We start from the raw sequence: 16,408 nt of genomic DNA, 5'->3' as shown, positions 1-16,408 counted from the left end.
TAGGGGCAGAGAACGGGGAGGCAGGACTTCAACAGGGGAGTGGGGAGAGGGTCGAGGGAGCAGGTAGTGGGTTTGGAAGAGCTGATGAGTTTGGAGATTTCAATAGGGGTGACCAGGTCAAACTGGTTCAGGTTGTTCAGTAAGAGTTCAGGTTCAGTACATTCTGGTAAGGGTGAAAGGCAAAGTTTGAAGATATTGAAGGTTTAATCACAAACAAAAGGAAGCATAGGACAGGAATAGAAAACTGGAATTGAGTGAGTCTCAAGGAATATGGGGGACGTAAGAGATATTTTAAGAAAGGAATTGGCTGGGCAAAAAGGGGCCGTGAAATATTCTTGGCATGTAAGGAGAATCCTAAGACATTATATAACTATATCAAGAGCAAGCAGGTAGCCAGAGAAAGAGTGGAACCACTTGTGGACCAAAGAGGATCCAAATGGACAAAATAACTGATATGTGGAGCCAAGGGTTGTAGCCAAAGTTCTAAATGAATATTTCTAGTCTCACTTCGCCATAGAGGAGCACCTGGAAGATAGGGAATTCAGGTAGGGGAGATGATGACTGTCTGGAGGCATAAATTGGAAGCATTAGATGCCTTGGTTAACTTGTACAGTAAGGACTTAAAAATCGTTCATCCATATTGCAGAATACAAATTTAGCAGCTATCATTGCAAACAAAAGTGTAACATTCCAGATAAATATTGTTACCAAAATGCACCAATTAAAGCCTGAAGAGCGACAATGCGGGGGTATTGTTAGATGAAATGAATATAAGAATTGGGTGGGTAAAAATATTTTGGAAATGTTGATCTTTTAGCGCGCGGCCGCGGATCTCCGGGAGCGAGGGAGGCGCGCGGCCGCGGAACTCCGGGCGCGAGCGAGGCGCGCGGCCGCGGAACTCCGGGCGCGAGCGAGGCGCGCGGCCGCGGGTCTCCGGGAGCGAGCGAGGCGCGCGGCCGCGGGTCTCCGGGAGCGAGCGAGGCGCGCGGCCGCTGCCGGCTTCAGCTGTTCTGAACTTTCTTGACTTAGTCAGCTAGTACCATGGCGCCCAGTGAGGAAGATGGCGTGGTGGAAGAGAAGGAAAGCAAGAAGAAGCTGGCGAGTCCGCTGGCCACTGCCTGGCTCACATTCTATAATATTGCCATGACCGCTGGGTAAGAGCTTGAATGTCTCCGCGATGCAAATATCAGTGCGAGCCTTTTCCAATTGCAAAGCGTTGGTTCAGCTATTTTGAAGCAACGTTCTTTGTACAAGTTCCTTTCAGGATTAAGCGTTTGTGCAAACTTCTCTGCAGAGACGCGTTTAACCCGTTTTGATGCCAGCGATGTGTTTTAACGGCAAAGTAGAAAATGCATGTGGAATTTTGTTGGTGAGCCTTGAATGAAGGAGTGCCTGGTTAGTCTAGCATTTCCATATTTGGTTGATCGCAGAAGGTGCGTCATCTTTCATCGCAACTGTTAAGTATAGACTGACACTGTGGTAAGGGGCATGCCATAGGGGAGGTTGTTCTGCTTTCCTCGGCGGATTTCCCCAGCTTGCATCGAGTGTGCTTCTCAGTCGAGCAGGCCATTAATTTGTACGCGAGGTCTATAAAAAGGACACTAAACATGAACCTGTTTGTCATTTGTCCAATAGTTATTGCAGTGCGCAGCGCGGGTCATTTTATTACCCATTCTGTGTGCACACGTTGTATTGCTTGCAGCTCCATAACTAGACTATAAAAATCAGTTTATCTGATTCACTTGCTCGTTTCACAATGTCATTAAAGAACACTTTAATTTTAAGTTGTTATTTATTCTGAAATTTTTGTTTTATATTTATGAAATTGCATAATTCTTTTTTAACGAGCCGTTCAATTGCCTTAATTTATATAACTTCACACCGTTTGGTTTCATTTGCAAAACGTGGTGGTCTTTTTGAGATTTACACAAGAGACCTTGTGGAGGGTGGTCTTGGAGCTGCAGAAGATCATGAGGAGAATAGATAGGGGTAAATGCAATATTTTACCAATAGGGGAATCAAGAATCAGAGAACATACTAACGTAAAGTAAGTGGGGAAAGATTTAATAGGAACTGAGGGGCAACTATTTGTGGTGGTGGATATACAGAACAAGCTGACAGGAGGTAATTGAGGCAAGCACTATACGACATTTAAAAGACGGGCACGTGGACATGAAAGGTTTAGAGGGATATGGAACAAATGCAGGCAGGTGGGATTAGTGTTGTTGGGGCATCGTTGTCAGCATGGACAAGCTGAGCTGTTTCCGTGCTTTATGACTCTCACTATGGTCTTTTATGTTCAGTCATGAAACCGAGGTGTGTTATGATGAATGGATGTATATATTATTTGAGGTTTTTCATATTGTATCAGAGTCTAAAGCATGAACTTTCGTTTTGATATTAAGATCAGGATAGAAACATAGAAAAATAGCAGGAGTAGGCCATTCGGCCCTTTGAGCCAATACTGTCATTCAATATGATCATGGCTGATCATCTAAAATCAGTACCCCATTCCTGCTTTTACCCAATATTCCTTGATTCCTTTAGCCCTAAGAGTTAAATCTAACTTTCTCTTGAAAACATCCAATGAATTGGCCTCCACTGCCTTCTGTGGCAGAGAATTCCACAGATCCACAACTCCCTGGATAAAAGCAATGGTGACCTAGATACAAAACACACTTAAATTTTATTATAGGTAACTATTTGTATTTATGTAATGACTTTGAACATGTCGGAGAACACAAGAAATCTGGAGGGAAGGAAGACATATTCATGGAGAATTTACTTGTGCAGCATGGACACAGACCCTTCAGCCCAATTGTCCATGCCAACCAGGTTTGATAACGGAGTTAATCCTATTTGTCAGATGGCCCATAGCCCTCCCAACCTTTTCTATCCATGTGTCAATCCAAATGTATTTTCAATGTTGCTATTGTACATGGCACAACAGTTTCCCGTGGCAGCTTTTTTATGTTTATACACCACTCTTTAGGTTAGTATGCAAACTTAAAGCACACGGTATTGAGGGTTCAGTTTTGATGTGGATAGAGAACTGGCTGGCAAACAGGAAGCAAAGAGTAGGAGTAAACGGGTCCTTTTCAGAATGGCAGGCAGTGACTAGTTGGGGCTCAGTGACTAGCAAGGCTCAGTGCTGGGACCCCAGCTATTTACAATATAGATTAATGATCTGGATGAGGGAATTGAATGCAACATCTCCAAGTTTGCGGATGACATGAAGCTGGGGGGCAGTGTTAGCTGTGAGGAGAATGCTAGGAGGCTGCAAGGTGACTTGGATAGGTTGGGTGAGTGGGCAAATGCATGGCAGATGCAGTATAATGTGGATCAATGTGCGGTTATCCACTTTGGGGGCAAAAACAGGAAAGTAGACTATTATCTGAATGGTGGCCGATTAGGAAAAGGGGAGATGCAACAAGACCTGGGTGTCATGGTACACCAGTCATTGAAAGTAGGCATGCAGGTGCAGCAGGCAGTGAAGAAAGCGAATGGTATGTTAGCATTCATAGCAAAAGAATTTGAGTATAAGAGCAGGGGGGTTCTATTGCAGTTGTACAGGGTCTGGGTGAGACCACACCTGGAGTATTACGTACAATTTGGTCTCCTAACCTGAGGAAAGATTCTTGCCATAGAGGGAGTACAGAGAAGGTTCACCAGACTGATTCCTGGGATGTCAGGACTTTCATATGAAGAAAGACTGGATAGACTCGGTTTGTACTCGCTAGAATTTAGAAGATTGAGGGGGGATCTTATAGAAACTTACAAAATTCTTAAGGGGTTGGACAGGCTAGATGCAGGAAGATTATTCCCGATGTTGGGGAAGTCCAGAACAAGTGGTCACAGTTTAAGGATAAGGGGGAAGTCTTTTAGGACAGAGATGAGAAAATCATTTTTTACACAGAGAGTGGTGAATCTGTGGAATTCTCTGCCACAGAAGGTAGTTGAGGCCAGTTCATTGGCTATATTCAAGAGGGAGTTAGATGTGGCCCTTGTGGCTAAAGGGATCATGGGGTATGGAGAGAAGGCAGGTACAGGATACTGAGTTGGATGATCAGCCATGATCATATTGAATGGCCTACTCCTGCACCTATTTTCTATGTTTCTATATTTCTTTCCTTCAGCGTGAGGGAAAGATTTGATAAGAACCATCGGTAATATCCTGGTAATATCTTTATGAATATTTTCTGCAACCTTTCCAGCGGAATGATAATGTTCTAATAGCCGGATGACCAAAACTGCACACAGTATTCCAAAGGTGGTCTCACCAACTTCTTATGCAGCAGCAGCATGATGTGGGGGATTGGAGAAGATAAGGTGGTGGTGATAGTTGTGATTTACATATCCAAAGCTAGATGATCTGATGGTTTGGATGGTTGTCTGACTGGATGAGACGATCAAGAAAATGCTGGATGGGAACAAGAAGGAATTTAAATGTAAGGCAAAAAATGGTGCACTTGTGGCATTATCCTCTTGGCAGCTAAAATGGCAATAATGAGATGACTGGGACTTGGTGAGAAATAGAATAAAGCTGCGGTGCCTCTAGTTCTGATGAAGAATCCAGGACATGAAAAGTTAATGAACTGTTTCCCTTCCCACAGATGCTGCCCGGCCTGCTGTGTGTTTCCAGCATTATCTGATTTTATTAGTGTGGCTAGTAGAGCTACTGCCTTGTGGTTCAATGACCCTGATTCAGATTTGAACTTTGATGCTTTCGGTGTGGAGATTACACATTCTCCCTGCGACTGTGTGTGTGTGTGTGTGTTTCTTCCGGGATTTCCTCCCACATGCCAAAGATGTATGTGTATTGGATTATCGATTTTCCCCAATGTGTGTAAGTGAATGGAAAACCTGCAGGAGTTGATGGGGAAAATGGAGGGAAGAATGTGTGAAGTGTAATTGAAGTGTAAAATAAGCTTGAGGGTTGATACTAAACGTAAACTGAATGGTCTGTTTCTATGCCTTATGAGCATAGAATATGGACAACAGTTATTAAGCAGGTAAGCTTTCATTTGGAAACACAAGGAACTGCAGATATAGGAATCTTGAGCTAAAACCAAAGTGCTGGAGGAACTCAGCAGGTAAGAATTTCTACCAACACATCACGTGTGCCACCAGGGGGGAAAAAACATTGGATCACTGCTATACGCCGTTCCGGAAGGGCTGACCACGCTGCCATTTTCCTGCTGCCGGAGTATAAACAGAGGATATTTCGGGAAGCGGCAGTGACGAAGGACGTAAAGCGGTGGTCCGACCAGTCAGAGGCCATTCTGCAAGATGTCGACTGGAATATGTTCCAAACAAGTTCCAGTGACGTCAGTGAGTTCGCGGAAGCAGTCACGGACTTCATCGCAACAATAGCCGATAACATCGTCCCCACGGTAAGGGTTAGCACCTTTCCGAATCAAAAACAGGTCAGTTCGTGTTGCCTTGAATGCTCGCACCACTGCCTACAACTCTGGCCTGGCATCCGGAAATATGGACGTCTACAAGGTAGAGTCCTACCAACTGTGAAGGGCGTTGAAGGACGCAAAAAGGAGGTACAGGGACAAGATGGAGTCACAGATGGAGCAGCAGGACCCAGGTTCTGCACACCTCTCTCTCTTACCTTGACAGCCAGAAGGGGCTATGTGAGGATGCTGTTCATAGACTTCAGTTCATCCTTCAACACGATAGTCCCCACCAGACTTGCTGAGAAGCTGCTGGAATTGGGGCTCAACACCCCCCCTGTGTGCCTGGGTCCTGGACTTTCTCACCGCCAGGCCCCAGGTAGTCAAGATGGTAGGAAATACATCGAAGTCCCTCACCCTGAGCACAGGATCCCCCCCAGGGTTGTGTCCTCAGCCCCCTACTGTACTCCCTGTACACACATGACTGTGTGGCTAGGGTCAGCTCCAACTCTTTAATCAAGTTTGCTGACGACACTGTGGTGGTGGGCCTGATCTCCGATAACGATGAGGAGGAGGTGGCTGATCTGGCACTCTGGTGTCAGGACAACAGCCTCCTCTTGAATGTCAAAAAAAACTAAGGAGCTGATCGTGGACTTTAGGAGGGCACATCATCCGAGGACGTACACACCATTGAGGATAAATGGGGATACTGTGGATAGGGTGAGCTGTTTTAAATACCTGGGAGTCCACATCTCTGAGGATATGACATGGACATCACACGCCGCAGCACTCGTGAGTAAGGCAAGGCAGCGCCTTTACCACCTCAGGCAATTGAGGAAATTCAGAGTGTCTCTGAGGATCCTCCAGTGCTTCTACTCAGCGGCTGTGGAAAGCATCTTGTCTGGAAACATCACAATTTGGTTTGGGAACTGCTCTACAAGAAGGCTCTGCAGAGAGTAGTGCGTTCGGTCGAACGCACTATGGGAACTACACTCGCCCCTCTGCAGGAACTATACATCAGGAGGTGCAACTCCAGAGCCAATAAAATCATGGGAGACCCCTTCCATCCCTGCAACGGACTGTTCCAGCTGCTACGGTCAGGCAAACGCCTCCGTTGCCATGCTGTAAGAACGGAGAGGTTGAGAAGGAGTTTCTTCCCAGAGGCCATTAGGACTGTAAACTCCTATCTCACCAGGGACTAACTTTACTGTACCACTCTACTGTTGTGTTGTGTCTTTTTAAAATTGCTGTTTTTTCTTTTTTTTTCCTCCCTCAAATATGTGTTATGTGAATATGTGATTCTGTTCCATTCTGTTTTGTAGTTTTTTTGCACAATCCGCAAGCATTGCCACTTTTCATTTCACTGCACATCTCGTATGTGTATGTGACGAATAAACTTGACTTGACTTGACTTGAGGGAGAAAAACCGACAATGTTTCGCGTCATGACCCTCAGACTGATTAGAGGGGAGAAGAAAGCTAGAACAGAGATGCAAAAAAGAGATGGGGATGGGACAAAGCCCGACCAGTGATAGGTGGATACAAGTGAAAGGGGGTAGCATTGATTGGCAGATGGATGAGATAAATGACAAAGACTAGAGGTAGAAAAGATGCCAATAAAGACATGTAAAGTGGAAGGGGATGGAGAAGGGGAAAGAGTGGATAAAAGCAATGGGAGATCAGCATCTGAAGGATGGGAAAGGAGTAGGGGAGGGAGGAGATGGTGGAAGGGGGCAGGGGAAAGAGAGGGGGCGGTTCGGGGATGTTACTTTGAGGTAAAGACAACCACATATACATAGACACGTACAAGATCAGAGTTTTAATAAGTACTAGACCAAGTGGGACCCGTTGGGTCCCGTCCCCTCAATGCGCGATTGTGGTGGGGGGGGTGGCCTGACACACTGGAGGCCAGATTCCCCAACGCAACCCGTTCCCCACCGCAATATTGCACCACTAATCCGTAGTCCCCATGGGAGGCGTGGTCCCCCAACTGAAGCCGTTCCTGAACGTAAGATTCCTGCACTCCCCTGCCTCCCTCAGCAGTGGATTTAAAAATAAATTCCAATTGCACCTCCCCTGCCTGCTACAATTGCAATACCAATTGGCGCTCCCCCTCCTGTTGAATTCGCCCTCCCCCTCCTGTCGAAGGACAAAGTTCAGAGTGTTCCTGTCTTGCAACTTTGTATTGAGGTGTGTTGAAAGCTGTGAGGAATGATTTTAACAGTAAAAATCTTGTGAAAGTTGGCATTTTTAAAGCTTTAATATAGGATCCAATCCTAAGTGAACCTGGTCACTACCTAGAGGGGGAAAATGCAAGTCCGAATATGTAAAAATGTATGCTCTACCACGTAGCATTTTGGCAAAAATCTAAAGACAGACACATATGCACACGTACAAGATGAGAGTTGTAGAGATATATACTAGTCCATGTGGGACCCGTTGGGTCCCGTCCCCTCAACGCGCGGTTGGGGGGGGGGCCTGCTGCGTCACTAACACACACGCACACTAACCCCCCCCCCCTCCCCCCTCCCCCCTCCCCCCGCCACATCACACTAACCACCCCCCCCCCCCCACACACTCATACACACTAACCCCCCCTTTTATATTATATTAATATTATTCATTCGCTCCTTTGGCCTGGTCCCCCAACGCAACCCGTTCCCGAACACAATATTGCACCACTAACCCATAGCCCACATGGGAGGTATGGTTCCCCAACTGAAGCCGTTCCCGAATGTAAGATTCCAGCACTCCCCTGCCTCGCTCAGCAGTGGTCCTAAAAACAAATTCCAATTGCACCTCCCCTGCCTGCTGGAGCAGTTCCAATTGCAATACCAATCGGCGCTCCCCCTCCTGTTGAATTCGCCCTCCCACTCCTGTTGCACGACTCAGTTCAGAGTGTTCCTATCTTGCAACTTTGTATCGAAGTGTGTTGGAAACTGTAAGGAAGGATTTTAACAGTAAAAATCTTGTGAAAAAGGGCACAGAGAGAGGGCAGAGAGAGAGAGAGAGAGAGAGAGGGGGGGGGGGGGCAGAGAGCCAAGAGAGAGGTAGGCAGAGAGAGGTTGCTGTGTAGTTTTTTCGTGAAGATGTAAAAACACACATACAATATCAGAGTTTTAATAGGTAAGACCAAGTGGGACCCGTTAGGTCCTGCCCCCTCAATGCTTGGTTGCGCGGGGGGGGGGGGGGGCGGCCTGCGGCGACACACATACAAACGCACACACCACCCCATGTGCACACATACTAACCCCCCCCCCCACACACACACACACACACTGACCCCCCCCTGATATTATATTAATATTACCCCTCCCCCGCCCTATCCACTCACGCATAGCCCCCAACTGCGCAGGCGTGGCTGGAGAGGGAGGTGGATAGAGGGAGAGGGCAGAGACAGGGAGAGGACAAAGAGAGCGAGGGGCAGGCAGAGAGGGAGGGGCAGGCAGAGAGGGAGGGGAGGCAGAGGGGAGGGGGGGTCAGCCCGTGGCAGCAGCCTCCCCACCAGGCACCGGGCAGCGGACCCGAGCAAGGCTGCAGCAGGCGTGGACCCTGAGTGAGGCCGTGGGCGGGCGTCGAACCGAAGGGGGGGGGGCGCAGAGAGGGAGGGGGGTAGAGTTTGAGCGGTGGTGAGAGGCGCGAGACATCACAGGGGAGGGCTGGTTCCCGAACGCAATACTCCCTCGCTCCAGCTCTAGGCTCTGCTCCAGCCCAGGTCTAGTCGCTGGCTCAGCCCGCAGCAGCAGCCTCCTGGGGGAGGGGGGAGGGGTGGGTGGGAGAGGAGATGGAGGGATCGGGGGTTGACATCACTCGCAGCACGTGGAAATGGCACCGAGCAGGCCCATTGTGACGTCATCAGCGAAAGCCAGTCGTTTAAATTCGGTCTTTTGACGATTTTCAACTTTAATCTGAAATGTTCAAATAATGTGATCCCGGCCTCGACAGGAAAAATGTCAACTGGAATATGTAAAAATGTTATCTTTACCACGTAGTTTTTTCACGAAGTTGTATAGGCACCCACATGTACACATATACATAGACACGTACAAGATCAGAGTTTTAGTATATGTATATATGATGATATGTGATGATATATGATGATGATGATGATGATATGATATGATGATAGATATGATTGATATAATACAGAACAATACTTCGTTTCTCTTTGATTTGTGACTTAATCTGTCTTTGTCCTTACTTTATTTGGCTAACAAATATTTATCATTCTAAAACCTAAACAGAACAATAGTACATCAATTTTGTATCATTTTGTGCATGACTTTCATACCTCACATTTTTTTCTTCATTTGATTTAAAGACCATACTCCTGATCCACGACTCTTCAAGTGTTGAGAACATTATTTTTGTTATTATCAGTTCCCGTTAATCTCTTGAAAATGTAAATAACATTTCTGCTTAACCTTCTGGATCTTACTGAAATCCTTGGAATAGTTTTATCAGATCCTTATTGTATTTCCCTCCAAGCCTGACATATTCTCCCTGTTTTCTCACAGTATTCCATGTGTTGTTATGATCCACCATTCTTTAACTCGCTGTCTACTTTAAAGCCATGATGAATGAACTCTGGTTGCTACAATTTTTCTTATTAGTTTAATCTATTCATGTCCCTTTAGTTTAATCAAGACACATTTGGGTTCTTGCTGCTTATCCTTGTATGGTCTCTCGTCACTCAGACAATTTTCTATCTATGTCAATCATTTGTAACATTGACATCCAATGCATCCCTCTGATAGATGTCTAATTGGGTATGAAATTGAAATCTGATATTACTTGTACCCCAACCCAAATGTAGCCATGTGAATCCAGCCTGACCATTTTCTATAAATATAATCTTAAATGCACTGTTCATGTTCCAATAATCTTAAGAAAAATCATGCTAACTTGGATGAAATACTAAGTGGAATTGGTGTTGCGTGACCCAACTGTGAAGGTTTAGCAGAAATATATATATATATCTTCTGCATAGAATCGGTATTGTAAAATATCCAACAATTTCTGGTTGCGTGGCCATAACCCAGGCTGCGGCTCAATTGTTAGCATTATTATCTGAGTTAGAAGGGTTCCTGTTCAATTCCCATTTCAAAGAGTTGAGCGTGATTATCTAAGTGTTCATCTTAATGCAATCCTGAGGGAGTACTACATTGCTTGAGAACGCTTCCTTTGGGAACTTCTCAGTTGATGATAGGCTTAAGCATTGATTTATAAAGAATTCCAGGTGCATTGTATACAGTTAACTCAATTGTATTGTTTTGAGTATACATATTATAAAGGAAAACATTGCTTCCTAAATAGCAAAGGTAGATAAAAATGCTGGAGAAACTCAGCGGGTGAGGCAGCATCTGTAGAGCAAAGGAATAGGTGGCGTTTCACCTAAACCTCCTAAATAGCAAAGTATTTCTATAATTCAACCTGAGAATATTTGGATTCAAGAGGTATTCAATTGATTATTAAAATTGGATGTTCCTGGTCGGCAGGATCAGGGGGCATGGTGGCTCAGTGGTAGAGTTGCTGCCTTAAAGCGCCTGAGACCTGGGTTTGATCCTGACTACAGCTGCTGTCTGTACGGAGTTTGTACGTTCTCCCTGTGACCTGCATGGGTTTTCATCGGGAGCTCCAGTTTCCTCCCAGGCTCCAAAGACATACAGGTTTCAGGTCAGCTAAGTGAATTGGTATAATTATAAATTGTCCCTAGTGTGTAGGATAGTGTTAGAGTGCAGGGATTGCTGGTCGGCATGGACTCGGTGGGCCGAAGGGCCTTTTTCCATGATGCATCTATAAACTATACTGATCATTTGCCATTTCTTCTTTCTTTTCTCCATTGTTGTGATTTGCATGTTCGTTGTAGTTTTCCCAGTGGTCCTGATTAAGGTTGATTCTTTCCAACGCCACAGGGGGAAAAAATGAAAATCCTACATTATCAAAGTGCCTAATTTGGTATATTTTGACATTGAGCCATTGGTGGCTGTAATTTCTTGATTTCAATGTTTTAAAATGTTCATTCCATGTATTGATATTGAAGCTGTAATTCTACAGAAAAAAAGAGTTATAAATATTTCCAGATTGACCATGTATAGTCTTCAGAAAAGTGTACCTTTCTATGAATGGACCACAAATGTATTTAGCACCTCAATTCTTTACAACCAGAACCACTACCAGAAAATTCAACTCCAATTTTCAATATATCCTGATTTGGAAATAGTATATCATTGGTCCTTCTATTTAAATTATAAAAATCAACTGATAAAGCATTATGAATAATTAATAAAACGACCAATGAGAAACCAGAAGCACAAAAAATGCAAAAGCTGGAAATAAAAACAGAAAATAATGGACCTACAAGTCAGGCAATACACATGGGAAAAAAATCGAGGTGCAGGGTAAACATTTTTGGTTGATGACTTTTCATCATTGAGGAAAAAATAGAATTCGACTGATTTCTAAAATAAATGTCCGTGATAGGGTAGAATGCAGAAAAGATTGAATAGGCCAATTCTTAGTGGTGTTGGTGAAAAAGGGCTGTGTGTGTTTTTGTGGGGAAGGAGGGGGGGGAGGGGGGGTAGTGGTTGAGTTAATATTGGCATATTGGCTAGTGAATAACTCTATTTCCCAGATTTGTGAAAATACGTGAGGAAAAATCTGATATTACCAGAAAAAAATCAGAAAAGAATTGCATGCTGACTTGTGAGATGCAAGGCTGAAATGGTTAATTGATGAGATTGTTGAGTATGGATGTGCCAATTTGAAAGATTAACTGATGTACCTTATGTCGAGTTTTGTTTCAATCTCTGCAGCTTTTTATTTTTGCTCTCACGGTACCACTATCCACTCACCATCTTGTACTTTTCCAATATTCACGCATCCTGCACACTAGCATAGAACTAACGTACAGATGATTGATGGTCGGTGTGGGCTAGTTGGGCCGACAGGGCAGTTTTCACATTGTACATCTAAAACAAAAAAAAACCTAAATCTCATTTTTCTCAACACTGAAGAATTAAGCTACAGTATACGATACCTCCTCGTATGGATAGAATGGATAGATTTGGTTTATACTCTCTAGAATTTAGGAGATTGAGAGGGGATCTTATAGAAACTTACAAAATTCTTAAGGGGTTGGACAGGCTAGATGCAGGAAGATTGCTCCCGATGTTGGGGAAGTCCAGGACAAGGGGTCACAGCTTAAGGATAAGGGGGAAATCCTTTAAAACCGAGATGAGAAGAACTTTTTTCACACAGAGAGTGGTGAATCTCTGGAACTCCCTGCCACAGAGGGTAGTCGAGGCCAGTTCATTGGCTATATTTAAGAGGGAGTTAGATGTGGCCCTTGTGGCTAAGGGGATCAGAGGGTATGGAGAGAAGGCAGGTATGGGATACTGAGTTGGATGATCAGCCATGATCATATTGAATGGCGGTGCAGGCTCGAAGGGCCGAATGGCCTACTCCTGCACCTAATTTCTATGTTTCTATGTATAGGAACCCACTATCACTAGAACCAGTCTAATGAATCCTCCTTGGTCTTCCTCCATGGCAAGCATATTTATTTTGTAGATAAGGAGTCCAAAACAGGACATTTGTTGTCTCACGATGAGTTTACATATTTACAGAAAGGCATCTTCACACAGTAGAAAAGGGATCACTACTTCATTGTTACGGTTTTACTTTTGTTATTTGTGCCAGAGAATCAATTTTACATTTTAAACACCCACTGTTGCAATTTGTCAAGATACAAAACAAAAATATTGCACAATGTTGACGAGTTCCAGTCTTAAAAGAAAACCCTGATAAAGAGACTCAAATCTGAAAAGTTAATTTTGTTTCTCTTTTCACAAATGCTGTCTAATCTGCTGAGCATTTCCACTGTTTTGCTTTTATTTCAGTTTTCCAGCATCTGCAGGTATTGATTTTTCCATTTTAAATCCAGCAAACAAATCATTGATCCAGCCACCTATCATCTCGTACTCTCTTAAATCAAATTGTTAATTAATATCAGGCTATTGTGCACTTTCTAAAGCGCAACCTCAGGCCCTCATTACATCCAGCAAAATATTTTTGAATTGTAGTCATTGTTTGTAGACAGTGGAGTGGAACAAGAAGAAATCTGTTTTAGTAATATTGTAATTTAGAAAAAATGTGGCCAGATTATTGGGAATATCTTCAAAATATCCCTATTGGATCATAAATCCAACTGAATAATTATCTCATCGTTTACGAAAAAGTTGGACAGGTACATGGATAGGACAGGTTTGGAGGGTGATGGACCAAGCACAGGCAAGTGGGACTAGGGTATACGGGACATTGTTGGCCGGTGTGGGTGAGTTGGGCCGAAGGGCCTGTATCCACACTGTATTACTCTATGACTCTAATAGGCATTATTTTGTATCTAAGATGTGGAACCTCCAATTATGTACTGTATGTCTAGAATGATCCACATTTCCATTAGTCGTTCATGTTAACATGAATAGGTCCCTAATTTTGGGTCCGGCCCCTTCTTCCGACGTCTGAAGATGGGTCCCGTCCTTCTCCACCTTTGTGCCTTTGGATTATAACCTTTGCTCTACTGCAATTTTGATGCTGTGATGATAATTAACTTGGTTGAGTCGAATTACTTTTCATTTATTTCAGCACAATGGATGCTGATTTAGATTTAATTTCTCAGAATCATCAACATTTTTTAGAACAATATGTTGTCTGCTAAATTATGACGTGTGACATTTTGGAAGGTTTATAATAGGCAGTTCACAGCATAAAACCTTGTGTACACCAGTTGGACACTGGTGCTGAATGTTGAACTGTGATAGTCCAACTAATGCTATGAAGAATCCAACAGTGGCAAACCTGTGGTGCTGAAGACATTCTCTCATGCAGGTCTGATCACAATTTGTTGGACCCGAGATGGATATGTAGTGTTGCTGGTTTAATTGTTAAATATCATTGGAATTTGAAATATCCCAAGAAAGCACAGTTACTTGAGATAGAACTTGACCTGATCCTGAGATAGACATAAAATGCTGGAGTAACTCAACAGGACAGGCAGCATCTCCGGAGAGAAAGAAAGGGTGACGTTTTGGGTTGAGGCCCTTCAGACCTGATCCTGTATCTGGCATGGGGCTTTAATTACTGTATCACTAGGCTGCATTGGGAGAAAGTGTTGCAAAGAAGATGGAGTTGATGTGGTTGGGAGTGGTGAGAGGAAGAAGGCTCTATGTCAATCATATACAGAAGAGTGCAGAGTAGAGAAAGGTGAGCAGGAGAATGGACATGTAGACGACATGGGAGGTTGTAATGGCAGATAGAATTTAATATGGACAAGAATTTTGGGAGGTCAAATATGTGAAAAGTATACAGTAAATGAGAGTATTGACGTCCAGAGGGATCTTGGGAAGTAACACACTAGCTGTCTTCCTTCTTTCTTGCTTCCAACAGCTGTTCTTTGCTCCTCTAACATTCCCACTACTGGGACATGGGACAGTGGACATGAGATAGTACAGCACAGCAACAGGCCATTCGGTCCACAATATCTGTGCCGAATATGATGCCAAGACCAACGCATCTGTCTACACACAATCCATATCCTTCCATTCCTTGCATATCCATGTGCCTATCCAAAAGTATCTTAAATGCCACTATCATATCTGCCTCCACCAACCCCCTCAGCTGTGCGTCCCATGCCCTTGTCACTCTGTGCAAAAAAAGTCTAACCATTTGAATAGAATAGGTTTGGAGGGATATGGGCTAAACAAGCAATGTATCTGGGACTCGTTATATTGGTGAGGAAGAAAAAAATCTTCTGTCTTCTCTTGGATACTGATTATAGTAAAGTTGCTATTTTTCTCTCTTGGTACATTACTCCAGTATGCAGTGTTATACATTTTCTTCTATTCTTTGCCATATGTATTTGAATAGGATTAGCAGTTTAATTTGATATTTTTGATTTAACCACATTTGTGCTGATTTGCAACTTGAGCTGTGATTTCTCAAACTTCAGACAGAAACCACGCTGCCAATGGCAAATAAGAAATAAAAATAAAATAAAAGCATTACTGTAACTGAGCTGCTTTGAAATCCTGATAAAAAAAAGCTGATAAATTGGTGCTTAGAACCAAATGTTCCTTCTATAAGGAGAGTTCAAAGAGGGATTTGCATATTATATCAGCACACAAATCCAATTGGACAAATATCCTATTTTGTAAAGCAATGAATATCGTTCATTTTTAAATGTATTTGGAAAACTTAAAAGTGACTTCCTTTGGTCAGGCACATAGATAGAAATAGTTTAGATCAATGTGGTCCAAACACAGGCAATTAGGACTTGCTCAAATACACATCTTGATTGGCATGGATAGGTTGGTCCAACGGGTCTGTTTCTATGCTGTATGACTTGATTGCTCTACTTTAAATACATCTGGTATAGAGATATCAATTGGATTGTGGAGGAGTTGGGTCAAACCTCTGCATGGTGCGATTACTTGAAGAAGCACAATACAGTAAAAACATAATCATTCACCATCTGGAAATCCTAATAGACAATAGGTGCAGGAGTAGGCCATTCGGCCCTTCGAGCCAGCACTGCCATTCAATGTGATCATGGCTGATCATCCCCAATCAGTACCCCATTCCTGCCTTCTCCCCATATCCCCTGACTGCTATTTTTAAGAGCCCTATCTAGCTCTCTCTTGAAAGCATCCAGAGAACCTGCCTCCACTGCCTTCTGAGGCAGAGAATTCCACAGACTCATCACTCTTCTGTAAGAAAAAGTGTTTCCTCGTCTCCATTCTAATTCTTATTCTTAAACTGTGGCCCCTGGTTCTGGACTCCCCCAAAATCGGGAACATGTTTCCTGCATCTAGCGTGACCAAACCCATAACAATCTTTCAGCATCTGGTTCAGGTCAGGGTTCCTTTGCCTTTTTCTATTGGCTGGATTCCCATTTTCAGGCACTGGGCTTCCGGTTCCAATGGTCCCACTTCACAAGCCAGGTCCCTC

At 43.8% G+C, this 16,408-nt stretch overlaps 1 protein-coding gene across 1 annotated transcript in view; it reads left to right on the top strand.

Annotated features, from left to right (window-relative positions):
* Positions 1-960: 960 nt before the first annotated feature.
* The window catches only part of hacd1 (3-hydroxyacyl-CoA dehydratase 1), a 45,884-nt gene continuing 30,436 nt past the window's right edge, over positions 961-16,408 (top strand). Inside the window, exon 1 of the mRNA XM_033015233.1 lies at positions 961-1,154. Coding sequence (XP_032871124.1) covers positions 1,042-1,154 — 113 coding nt within the window. The 5' untranslated portion in view covers positions 961-1,041. The remainder of the gene's footprint in view (positions 1,155-16,408) is intronic.

Source organism: Amblyraja radiata, chromosome 2 (genome assembly GCF_010909765.2).
Source record: "Amblyraja radiata isolate CabotCenter1 chromosome 2, sAmbRad1.1.pri, whole genome shotgun sequence".
In the NCBI taxonomy this organism is placed as follows: domain Eukaryota; kingdom Metazoa; phylum Chordata; class Chondrichthyes; order Rajiformes; family Rajidae; genus Amblyraja; species Amblyraja radiata.
This window is presented reverse-complemented; position numbering and strand designations above follow the sequence as displayed.